The 13,459-nt window shown below is 39.7% G+C and overlaps 1 protein-coding gene across 4 annotated transcripts in view; it reads left to right on the top strand.

Moving 5' to 3' along the window:
- Positions 1 to 13,459, top strand: part of RIMS2 (regulating synaptic membrane exocytosis 2) — a 601,723-nt gene that overhangs the window by 173,885 nt on the left and 414,379 nt on the right. For all 4 annotated transcript variants that reach the window (XM_069600407.1, XM_069600406.1, XM_069600408.1 and 1 more), the window contains one exon: positions 794 to 1,104. In XM_069600407.1, coding sequence (XP_069456508.1) covers positions 794 to 1,104 — 311 coding nt within the window. The remainder of the gene's footprint in view (positions 1 to 793; positions 1,105 to 13,459) is intronic.

Below are 13,459 nucleotides of genomic sequence, written 5' to 3'. Positions count from 1 at the left end.
TTATGTGAAGTGTTCTAGTAAAATTATGAAATTGTTTAGGTTTCTATTAATCAACAATATTCCTAGCTTTATTTTAGCCATTAAGAGCTACTCAAAAAAAATAAAAGCCCCTCAAGAAGCTGTAATATATTTGATGATAAAAGATTAACCTATTATTAGCAGGTAACCTACTGAAAGTCCAACATAAGCCAGGCGTTGTGCCATTGTGCCAGACATTTTATATAAATTATTTAAATCCTCAAAACAATAATAGGAAAATGAATATTACTATCCCTATTTCTTATTTTATCATTAAGGGAACTAAGTTTTATAGACGTGAAGGTTCAGTACCTTGTTGAACTTTCAGTTTCGTTGGAGAAACATGAAGAGTAATGTATATCCAATTTGAAGAGAGAACAAAATAAAAATGGTTGTCCAGGTTCCTTTGAGTTGGTATTAAATCCATTTTTTTCTAGCCTCAGAATCCATTTTCTGTGTATTTTACTATGTTTCTAATTTAAATAAAAAACAATTAAAGACTACAAAGAAACAGCTAGTAATTATACTTTCCAGTCTGGTATTTCTACTGCCAGTAAATATTGTCTATTTCATTATAGTTATTTTGCTAGAGTTAAAAGATACGTGATTTAATTATCAATAGTAGTTAATCTGGATTATGTTTTAACTTTAAAAAGAATGACCATACATACACATATATACGTATATATATTGTTAGCTTGAGTTGTTGTCTCTCTTTCTACTTGCTTTTAACTTTGGAAACACTAATTTCTTTTCCCTGTATATTCACGTGCAGGTTATGTGGGTATGTAATTTGTGCCGAAAACAACAAGAAATCCTCACTAAATCGGGAGCATGGTTTTATAATAGTGGATCTAACACACCACAGCAACCTGAGCAAAAGGTTCTCAGAGGACTGCGGAATGAGGAGGCGCCTCAGGAGAAGAAAGCAAAACTGCATGGGCAGGCCCAGTTCCAAGGACCCTCAGGTGACTTATCTGTACCTGCAGTGGAGAAAAGTCGATCTCATGGGCTCACAAGACAGGATTCTATTAAAAATGGGTCAGGAGTGAAGCACCAAATTGCCAGTGACGTAGCTTCAGACAGGTAAACATTTTGCTTAATCTTTAGGTAAATATTATTTTTAAACTTCATTCCAAACAGAAGTAAAAATACATGACATGTTTAGGCAACAAATGAGTTGTCTAAATATAATGTAAATGTCCATATGCTTTATAGAAATGCTGAAAGTGATGTTAGGACTTGAGCTCTTATATGTTTGAACAGTCTTAGATTTGATGAGGGAGTGTCAGATTGTTACAGAATAAAGAAGTGAAATGAAACAGGGAGCCTTGGTAGGAGGTTATGATCCCAGGAAAGACAAATGGGCATAAGAGCAATGGGAATGAAGGAGATGGTTTTTAAGACACTTTGGAGAAGTTGGATTGATGGGACCAACTGGGAGAGGAATTGGGAGAATGGGGAAGATTAATCACATTTCCAAAGGTTCTACCTCAAGTTGAAGCATGAAGTGGTTTTCCAGCTGATGAAAGGGCTTCATAGTTTGATTTTTCCATTGACTAACTCTGTTATTAACTCTGTGGCTCAGTTCAGTGGGCTTCTCTATGTTCAAAGTGTTAGACTTTTAAAATTAGTTTCTGGGTCTTAGATTTCCTAATTTTGGAAGGGGGAGGATGAAAAATTTTGTTGGGAAGATTATTTTTCTATATCGTATTCCTCTGAACTGACAATTAAGAAAAAATCTAGTTCACACTATGTTTGTTATCTGGAAGTGGCAGATGCATTTACATGTGAACAACTATAAAGTCATACATTTGTTGAAACACAAATCTAAGTTGTGTTTACAGGATGGTTGGTTCTGAGTGTTACTAAAATGCAAGTCTGTGTGTCCCACACACAGTGAGGCCAAATGGTACCAAAGCTTCGGAGTCTGGAACAGAGAAAGATATATTGCGATGTCATGAGAGGAGATGGGTGGCTCACATCCTCGGAACCCCAAAAGCTTTCAGCAGAGCCCCTCATAGGAAAGGTGAGGGAGGGGTGTAGTTAGCATCAGATCCTTTGTTCTTAAGGTCATGTCATGGTTGGGTAAGAATGTTTCCGCACACCTTCACTGAAACAAATGATATTCTCTGTTCTGACAAGAAAAAGCAAGGTCCTGAGACTCAACTTCTCTCTGAGATCCAGGCCCTGGCTAAGAGAAGGGGGCTGGTCACCTTGCCCAGGAGTGTTCACATCCAGCACCCAATCTGGGTCCTCTTACCGGGGTCCGGGCCTGGTAGACGAGGCTGGCAGTGTTCTCAGGCCTGGGTCCCCAGACCCTGCGTGGCCATCATTACTGAGGGAACCCGATGCCCAGGACTGCAGGCTTTTCATTTAAACTGGAGAGAATCATTTGTGGCAAATACCAGTCAGATTAATTCCCAGCTCACAACAATTGCCCTTCTTTGAGAATAGCCCCAGCCACAGAGGTGGACCTGAAGTAATGGAGTACAGTGTTCTTACAGCTTAACCCCGACCTCTGGCCACCTCCTAGGGGTAGACAACTGATCAAGCTGTACCAGTTTTTGAAACTTGAATGGGCAGACTGAAGCTGCTACCTTAATGACAGTATCCACATACTCAGGTGCTGAGGCCTCCATGGACTGTGACTCATGGAGACTGCCCCTGCCATTTTGTAAAGGCCTGGGCCCAGCCACTGGGCGGCCTTGGCAGGGGCTCTGGTACTTAGCAGGGCACAGCCCTTAGCCTGTCCCAGGCCATCCTAGCTCACCTGCTGGCCCTCAGCCCGGTGGCTCAGGAGGACCTGGGGCAAAGGGCACAACCTGCCTCTCACTGCACTTTCTGCCTGGAGGGCCGCTGGGAGTCTGACTGTTGGCAGAAAGGGACCTCTAGCCACTGCTCTAAGGGGCTTGTGCTAATGACCACATGCTGGCCAGGTGAGAATGGTGTGCTAAGGGCTGCCTGCATGCACTGCCCCAGTTACAATCTGAAGGCAAGGAACAAATCTCTCCTTTAAAGTTAACATCAGATTCTGCTCAGTAGGAGTTTCTTAGTAACAGAATTTGAGTTACGTTTTGTGATGTAGATCCCCCTCCAACTTGAGGGCACCTGCTGCCGCTTAGTCACTTCAGTTGTGTCTGACTCTGTGCGACCCAATGGACTGTAGCCCACCAGGCTCCTCTATCCATGGGATTCTCCAGGCAAGGATACTGGAGTGGGTTGTCATTTCCGTCTCCAGGGGATCTTCCTGACCCAGGGATTGGACAGCTGACCCTCGCCCATTTTCACAGTGACGGCTCTTAACTGTCTTTCTGCAGAGCCTGGACTTTGGCCGCTGGTCTGAGGTCTGACCCTAGGTAGGATGGTGATGCCCTCCAACCTCTGTCTGCTACCCGGTCAGTCTTCTCTGGCTGGACACCCTACCAGGTGCCAGAAATGGAAAAGCTCAGACTCGAAATCCAAGAGGGGAGCATTGGCTGAGAACTGGAGGGTTGTGATCCTCCATGTCTGTGGGGTGGGAAAGGTGCTCAGCTGAGGCGGAAGAACCCAAGCCAGGCTGGCTACCAGCTAGACCTGTCCCCTGGTGTCCATGACCCTCCAGGCTCATGGCTGTTTGGAGTCTGGCTGTCTCGACTCCTCTGCTGGCTCTCAGAGCCTTGCCTGCTGCTAGCAGACATGCCCCTGGAGGCGTGCCCTCAGCCCCATCACTCACACCCCTTCTGTGTCCAGCTTAGCTGAGGCATGCCTGCCTCTATTACATGAGCACTCAATTATAACAGGTAAGGTAACTATGAGTCACTTTGTCTTCGGTGTTCAGTTGCTAAGCCATGTCTAACTCTTTGTGAACTCATGGACTATAGCCCACCAGGCTCCTCTGTCCATGGGATTTCCTAGGCAGGAATATTGGAATGGGTTGCCGTTTCCTTCTCCAGGGGGAGTCACTTTAGAAGATGCCTAAAGCCATCACCCTGTTGTGTTGCTACAGCTTAGGAAAATAATGAAATGATGGCTGTGCTTGTTGTTTGAAAACTAGCAAAAGTGAAACAGACAGTGTAAATCCTATCTTGGGCAAAACAGTGGTGATTTCATGGCTGGTATGCTGTGAACACGTCTCAGTGCAAAATCTCAGGAACTCAGGAATTTTAAGGTTAGAGGACCATCTTAGATTGAGGGCCACCTTAAGGACACAAAAATTTAAGAGCAGGTAGTTTTATGTGTAAGGCAATCCAAGGCATTGCCTGTAGGGAGATGGGAAATGATCCAGTTAAGGAAGGAACACAATATTGGATGCATTCAAGACCTTAACCTCTTAGCAATTGTGTCTCAATCTTACTGGTACTTTTGGGAGACAAAGTATCATTTCCTCAGAGTTATCCCATGCAATGGGCAAGGAGGCTGGGGATATTTATCCATAACTTTCCTTTGCTGTTAGATTAAGACTATTTCTGGTGGGTACTAACTCTCTGGAACTCATTGCTCAAGCAAATTCTTGTGCCAGAGGAAACAGTCAGGCAGAATATTACAAATACAGTAAGAAAGCATCACTGTGTAGGGGACAGTGAAGGAATAAGGCAATGTGGGTTGAGACAGCAGCAGTGTCTGCTACACAGGGACTTCACGAATCAGGAAAAATTGTGAAATGGCAAGTATAATGGTCACAGTATATGAACTTCAATGAAGAAAATAGATGATAACCAATGGAGATAGGGTTTTAAATGAATAAATGGCAATAAAATGGATAATGGAAGCAGATTCCTTCAAAAACTAGATAGCTGAATGAGATAGTTTCCTTTGGACTCTAGAAAGTTAGGAAGAAAAAAGGAAATACTAGAACCCTGGATCACATAATAGATTATTAAGTTTTGGAGTGCATATAGTTAAGAGGTTATAGATGTTAAAAATAAATCCAACAAATTTATGAATAATTACTTCACCATTGTAGGGAAATTAGAAGCATATCTCTAATCTTTGAAGAAGGTGGTAAAAACAAATGTATTTCTTTCAATATTATCCCTTGATGCTTCTTTCACTTACAAAGTACTAGCCCAAATGAACAGTAGAATTCTGACACATTATGGGGAAGCATAATTCAGAATTATGAATGTTGAAAGCTCAACATTCAGAAAACTAAGATCATGGCATCTGGTCCCATCACTTCATGGGAAATAGAGGGGGAAACAGTGGAAATAGTGTCAGACTTTATTTTGGGGGTCTCCAAAATCACTGCAGATGGTGACTGCAGCCATGAAATTAAAAGATTGATTTTAATTTCCTCCTTTGAAGGAAAGTTACAACCAACCTAGATAGCATATTAAAAAGCAGAGACATTACTTTGCCAACAAATGTCCATCTAGTCAAGGCTATGGTTTTTCCAGTGGTCGTGTATGGATGTGAGAGTTGGACTGTGAAGAAAGCTGAGAGCTGAAGAATTGATGCTTTTGAACTGTGGTGTTGGAGAAGACTCTTGAGAGTCCCTTGGACTGCAAGGAGATCCAACCACTCCATCCTAAAGGAGATCAGTCTTGGGTGTTCATTGGAAGGACTGATGCTGAAGCTGAAACTCCAGTACTTAGGCCACCTCATGCGAAGAGTTGACTCATTGGAAAAGACCCTGATGCTGGGAGGGATTGGGTGCAGGAGGAGAAGGGGACGACAGAGGATGAGACGGGTAGATGGCGTCACCAACTTGATGCACATGAGTTTGGGTGAACTCCGGGAGTTGGTGATGGACAGGGAGGCCTGGTGTGCTACAATTCATGGGGTCGCAAAGAGTCGGACACGACTGAGCGACTGACCTGAACTGATGGGGAAGCAGGATGTAGTCCTTTTTTAAATTCTTTTTCTGCCCAGTGCCTTTGACATCTGAAACCAGTAAATGCATACTTTACTGACTCAATGTATCCTGTAATTATATCCTTCCGTTCTGAACCTCATACAAGTAAACCAATAGCCCCTTTGTTAATAAGAATTACTTTTAGTTAAGGAAGAAGTCAAGAGTTTAATATCAGATTTGGTAATTATACCTACAAAATGGAATTGGTTATAATTTGTATAAACTTTTACTTGGAAAATACTTTCTCTTCAAGAATAATTCCCCTTATCATAAGCAGGAAAGTGTGTTTATTTTTTTAATGCAGGTTCTATATTAATTTATTAGGCATATATGTATGGGCCTTTTGAATTTTTTTCCCTAGAGCAAGGGATCAGCAAACGCTGTTGCTGGCATCCAGTCTGTGCCGTATGTTTTGTAAATAGTTTTGTTGGAACACAGACACATCTGTTAGTTTACTTATTGTCTGTGGCTACTTTCAGCTAAAACTCCAGAGCTGAGCAGTTAGAAGAAACCAGTTATATGGCCTTCATAGCCTATAATATCTATGCTGCTGCTGCTGCTGCTACGTCTCTTCAGTCGTGTCTGACTGTGCAACCCCCTACACGGCAGCCCCCCAGGCTCCCCCGTCCCTGGGATTCTCCAGGCAAGAACACTGGAGTAGGGTGCCATTTCCTTCTCCAATGCATGAAAGTGAAGTTGCTCAGTCATGTCTGACTCTTTGTGACCCCATGGACTGCAGCCTACCAGGCTCCTCTGTCCATGGGATTTTCTAGGCAAGAGTACTAGAGTGGGGTGCCACTGCCTTTTCCGATAATATCTATGACCCTTTACAAAAAAAATTTGCCTTTTCCTGTCCTAGAGAGAGAGTGGTTAGGTCTCTTAGCAGTGTTGCAATTTCTCTGTTCTTTGCTCACTTTCTTCTGTTTCTATTTAAATTGCTTCAGGTAGGCCTGTTTCCTTGCTCCCCTTACCTTCCTCTCCTCTCTCACTGTCTTGTCTTTCTCTCTCCCCGTGTCTCTCTCCTGCCTTACTGGAATGAGTCTTCTAGCAATATTTGACTTGGACAGTAAAATGGATTTTCTCATAAAGAATATAGCTCCAGTTTAAAGTACAATATTATTAGTACTTTGTTCTTTAATATCATCCAGAAACCAGCAGCCTCAAAAAGAGAAACTTTGGTTTAATTAATTTAAATCTATGGACCTAGAACTATGCTTGAAGGAAAATTATGTTATATTTTCTTGCTTTTAGGAGCTTTAGTTTAATTTTTAACTATATCCTGTAGCGGTTTTGACCTATTTTATGACTTATTATTTTAGCAAAGATCTCAGTACCGTGCTTTACACATAGACCTTCAGTATTTACTGAATGATGAACACCAAGTTGGCTCTAGAACTTAACTCTAAGTTATTTCATAATACTGAAGAAGTTAGTTACTCAAGAGGACATAAAAATCTTAAATGTCTATGTCTATATTAACAGAACTTAAAAATACATGAAGGGAAAACTGATAAAACTACAGGGAGAAATCAACAAATCCGCAGTTGTGAAGCCTCCAAGCCAGGCTTCAGCAATACGTGAACCGTGAACTTCCAGATGTTCAAGCTGGTTTTAGAAAAGGCAGAGGAACCAGAGATCAAATTGCCAACATCCGCTGGATCATAGAAAAAGCAAGAGAGTTCCAAAAAAACATCTATTTCTGCTTTACTGACTATGCCAAAGCCTTTGTCTGTGTGGATCACAATAAACTGTGGAAAATTCTGAAAGAGATGGGAATACCAGACCACCTGACCTGCCTCTTGAGAAATCTATATGCAGGTCAGGAAGCAACAGTTAGAACAGGACATGGAACAACAGACTGGTTCCAAATAGGAAAAGGAGTATGTCAAGGCTGTATATTGTCACCCTGCTTATTTAACTTCTATGCAGAGTACATCATGAGAAGCGCTGGACTGGAAGAAACACAAGCTGTAATCAAGATTGCTGGGAGAAATATCAATAACCTCAGATATGCAGATGACACCACCCTTATGGCAGAAACTGAAGAGGAACTCAAAAGCCTCTTGATGAAAGTGAAAGAGGAGAGTGAAAAAGTTGGCTTAAAGCTCAACATTCAGAAAACGAAGATCATGGCATCTGGTCCCATCACTTCATGGGAAATAGATGGGGAAACAGTGGAAATAGTGTCAGACTTTATTTTTTGGGGCTCCAAAATCACTGCAGATGGTGACTGCAGCCATTAAATTAAAAGATGCTTCCTCCTTGAAAGGAAAGTTACAACCAACCTAGGTAGCATATTAAAAAGCAGATATATTACTTTGCCAACAAAGGTCTGTCTAGTCAAGGTTATGGTTTTTCCAGTGGTCATGTATGGATGTGAGAGTTGGACTGTGAAGAAAGCTGAGTGCCATAGGATTGATGCTTTTGAACTGTGGTGTTGGAGAAGACTCTTGAGAGTCCCTTGGACTACAAGGAGATCCAACCAGTCCATCCTAAAGGAGATCAGTCCTGGGTGTTCATTGGAAGGACTGATGCTGAAGCTGAAACTATTACTTTGGCCATCTGATGTGAAGAGTTGACTCATTGGAAAAGACCCTGATGCTGGGAGGGATTGGGTGCAGGAGGAGAAGGGGACGACAGAGGATGAGATGGCTGAATGGCATCTCCAACTTGATGCACATGAGTTTGGGCGAACTCTGGGAGTTGGTGATGGACAGGGAGGCCTGGCGTGCTGCAATTCATGGGGTCGCAAAGAGTCGGACACGACTGAGCGACTGAACTGACTGACTGACAGTTGTGATTGGAGTGGTTGGAGTTATAAATACCCTTCTCTCAGTAACTGATAGTACCGGTAGGCAGAAAATCATCAAAGATATAGTAGACTTGAAAAACAGTATCAATCAACCTGACCTAATTGATATTTACAGAACAATCCACCAAACAACAATAGAGTATTCATTCTTATTAGTGGTACAAAGAATAGTAAGAAGATAGACCACATTCTGGCCTTTAAACAAGTCTCATTGTGCTGAAACAGTGAATATCCATTTAAAAATGAAATTTGAAGCTTGCTTTTTTACCATAAAAATAGCCAAAAATGGAACATAGCTGTAATAATAAAAATTAGAAGTATAAAACTTATAGAAGAAAATGTAAAAGAAAATCATTGTGACTTTGCTTTGGGATAAAACTATAAAGTTCTAAGAAGAACCAGAGGAGGCTATCTTCATGATGTAGGCAAAGATTCTATAGATAAACATAGAAAGTGATAACCATAAAAGGTAAAAAAATGACAAACTAGACATCATCAAAATAAAAACTTTGTTCATCAAAAGATACTAAGAAAATGTATAACCAAATTAAACTTTAAGAAATTTCCAGAGAAAATATTTGCAATACATATAGCTTAAAAAGGAATATAAAGAACACTTACCTGTAAATAATATAAATAAGGGACTTCCTTGCTAGTCCAGAGGCTAAGACTCCAATCTTCCAATTCACGTGATCTGGGTTCAATCCCAGGTTGGGGAACTAGATCCCAATGCTGCAATTAAGAGTTCACATGCTACAGCTAAGAGGCCAGGCACAGCCTAATTAAAAACAAAACAAAACAAAAACCCTAAAAGTGCAAAAAGTATTCTCTTCACAGCAGAAATACACAAATGGCTGCTAACCTGATGAAACTATGAGGAGAATGTCCTATGTCTTTATTCATTTGAAAGATGCAAAGCAAGGCGACAATGAGACACTTTTGATGCACTCACTTGGAAAGCTGCAATTTTAAAAATGAAAACCGTGATATCATTTAACATCTGTGAGGATTTGGAGCGATTGGATCTCTAATATTTTGCTGGTGAGAGTATACTTCCTATACTCCATTTACTCTGCAGGTGAGAGTAAATGCTTTCTGTTTTCAGTTGAGTTAAACTTGAACCATTGTCAAGTTTCCTTCATTTAAGAGACCTATAAATAGAATTGCAATATATGCCAGTTTGCCCAGGACAGTCCAGTTTGCACCTGTTCTCCTGGCAGCCTGCATAGGTTGGCTTTTGTCCTGGATTTTTTTTATATGAAATATTTCATTGAGTTGCCTTATAAACTGGCTTGAGTTTGATAGGTCTCCACTTTATACTTTTAGCTTCTGACATGATTTAATTCTGTGTGGAATACATGTGCAGTTAACAAAGTTCTGATCTGAAATACAGCCAGCAACAGTCTGTCTTTTCCCCAACTTTTCAGATGTAAGATAGTTAACATTCTTCTTTTAAGGACAGGATGTAAAGCGCTGGTGGACAAAATGAAGTGTGGTTGAAAGGTGGTGGTGGGAGAAGTATTTGATATCACTGTCCCACTTACCCTGTGGTTATAAACCAACTTTGTCATGGCTCGTTCTTTGGCATTTGAGATGCAGAAATCAAAGTTTGCGTAGTCTTTGAAAAATTTAGATTATAGTCTGGATGTTTTTTTATACAGTGGTATTGTCATTTATTGTAGACTTTAAATATGCAAATGTTTATATATTTTATTATTTGGTAATTAAAAAATCTTTTGCAATGAGTATTTCATCAGCAAGGTGCTGAAACTTGAAAATGTGTTTTAACTGACTGTATATAACCCGCACAAAATTTTTGTTTCACTTGCCATCCACTAGGGGGCTCATAGTCGCTGAATACATCACTGCAGAAAACAAAATATCTGGTGAAAAAGCAACATCTATTTCAAAAGTTAGCATAGTTATTTTAAGAAGAACCAAAAATCACAGAATAATACATATATAGAAGTTATAGTTTACATGTCATTCTGAAAAACATTTCTTTTACATGAAATGACTGTGCTTTAAAATTAATTTTACTTATTTTGAATTCCAAGTTTCTTTGTGCTCAAAAAGTAAATTACTGGCTTCATTAACATAAGAACGCCATTGCACTGGTAAGTGTTGACCTTTTAAAAAAGAATTTTGAAAGTTGTGGTTATCAACTATAAAGTGAAAGTGAAGTCACTCAGTTGTGTCCGACTCTTTGCGACCCCGTGGACTGTAGCCCACCAGGCTCCTCCATCCCTGGGATTCTCCAGGCAAGAATACTGGAGTGGGTTGCCATTTCCTTCTAAGACACTGAAAATTTTCTCTACAAAAAGTAAGGGAGGAAATGAACAAATTAAACCGATTTCATGATGTGAGAGTCACGTATCTTCTTCATCACTGTAATCCTAGCGCCTTACACAGTAATTGATACAGTGTGCTTAGTGAAGGACTTGTCTGGTGGGTCAGTGGTAAAGAGTCCACCTGTCTTGCCCGAGACGGGAGTTTGATCCCTGGGATGGGAAGATCCATTGGAGAAGGAAATGGTAACTCACTCCAGTATACTTGTCTGGAAATCCCCACGAACAGAGAAGCCTGGTGAGCTACAGTCAGTGGGGTTGCAGAGAGAGTCGTACACGACTTAGCGACTGAACAATGAATACCAATGTGCTCAGGGAACAGTTACTGAAAACCTGAATGAATGGAATAATAAAATAGCTTAAGGAAAAAGAAGGCTGATCTATAAGGACATGGGGATGTCTGACAGAACCCCAGGAAAAGAATGGGGATAAACTTTATGAACAATTGGAGTTATGGATTCAAATTCTACACACTCTTATCTCACTGTCTTTTCTCTCTTTCTCATCCTAACCATGCTTTCTTGTGTCTGTCCAAAATGGTTTTTACTATTCAGCTGTTCTCTGTGGTAGGAAAGACGACCATCAATAGAAATTAGTTGAACAAATGAATGAAAGGAATATTGTAGTAGCCTTCATATTGAAAACCAATATAGTATCATCATTTTACATAATGCTTGGGGATTTATAGGGTAAGTTAACTTAAAGAAAAGTGATGTAGAGATTGAGTAGTTAGGAAACAAAACTTTGCTATGAAAATGCAGTTACAAAGTCTAAGATAACACATAGTTGAACTGGGATTTATGCTACTTAGGGTTGAGATAGAGCATGAAGTATAAATTCTTGCCATTTGAAACCTATTAAAATGCCTCAACATTTAACTATATAATGGTACATATATAAGAGTATTTTAGGAGGGGCTGCGTGCATTTTGTTCTGACATTCAATATCAAAATTGATCTTGCCAGTGGCCCATAAAAATATTACCCAGTCTGCTACTGCTGCTAAGTCGCTTCAGTCGTATCTGACTCTGTGCGACCCCAGAGACGGCAGCCCACCAGGCTCACCCATCCCTGGGATTCTCCAGGCGAGAACACTGGAGTGGGTTGCCATTTCTTTCTCCAATTACCCGGTCTAAAAGGATATAAATAACATTTTATGTTTCAGGTCTCTTAAACTGGGTGCGAAATCAAGAGCAACTTCTGAACTCATTCATAGCATATACTTGTTAGTGAAATTAGATTAGATTTATTTTTAATTTATCAGCAAGTGTTAGAAGTTATTTTCTCCTAAATGACCTAGTATTATTCTAGATTCATCGAATTATTCTATAGAGATAGCTTTGATAGCTATTTGAAAAATATTTATGTTAATTAAAATACAGTTTATGCACTAATTAAAATACAGTTTATAATCAGCCACATTTTTTAATTGAATCTTGTTTTGGACTCTTGATTTTTGAGTAAATCTTAAAACTTCTGAGGTCATAGGGAAAGATTGTCTTACGCGTGAAAGTGTATTTCTTCTGTATATTATGTCCCAGTTCTGTGTACCTACTCCATATCCTAGCCACTCAGTTTCTTTTTCTTCTACAAACACTGGTGCTATTTTTGTATGCATTTCTATACTTATTCTCTGCAAATACAAGAATATATTCTTCATATATACATACATACATACATAATTTTACATATAAAATATATGTGTATATATTATATATATGTATATATATATATTTATGGGATTCCCTGGTGGCTCAGTGGTAAAGAATCCGCCTACCAATGCAGGAGATATGGCTTCAATCCCTGATTTAGGAAGATCTCCTGGAGAAGGAAATTGTGACCCACTCCAGTATTCTTGCCTGGGAAATCCCATGGACAGAGTAACCTGGTTGGCTACAGTCCACCAGGTCACAAAAGAGTTGGATCCACTAAATAACAGCAACAATATATGTTTTTTCCTTTAAAATGATAGCATATATATAGTATTCTATTTCTGTCTTTTCATTTAATAACATGTTTGCCAATACATAAATGACGGTGCTTCATTATTATTTTTTTGGCTTTGCCACATGGCTTGCAGGGTCAGGGAGCAAACCTGGACCCCAGCATTGGAAGCATGGAGTCCTAACCACTGGACTGCCAGGAATTCCCATTTCACCATTATTTTTAATGGATGTGTCAAAATTATTTATTTCCTAATGATGGAAACTTAGGTTATTGCTAAAATTTTTTTGTTTACAAACACTGTTGTGATAAATAATCTTATAAATATATGTATATACATATATGTGTATATATAAAATCTTGTATAAGAGTAAATCTGTAAGGTAAATTCCCAAGTGGAATAACTTGATCAAAAAATACGTGTAGTTTAAATTTTTTTTTATTGGCATTGGCAAATTGTTTACTATAGAGAATGTACCAACTTATACTTTGGTCCACAATT

This window comes from Ovis canadensis, chromosome 9, assembly GCF_042477335.2.
Source record: "Ovis canadensis isolate MfBH-ARS-UI-01 breed Bighorn chromosome 9, ARS-UI_OviCan_v2, whole genome shotgun sequence".
Taxonomy (NCBI): domain Eukaryota; kingdom Metazoa; phylum Chordata; class Mammalia; order Artiodactyla; family Bovidae; genus Ovis; species Ovis canadensis.
Note: the sequence above shows the minus strand (reverse complement) of the source record. Positions and strands in the feature narration are given on the sequence as shown.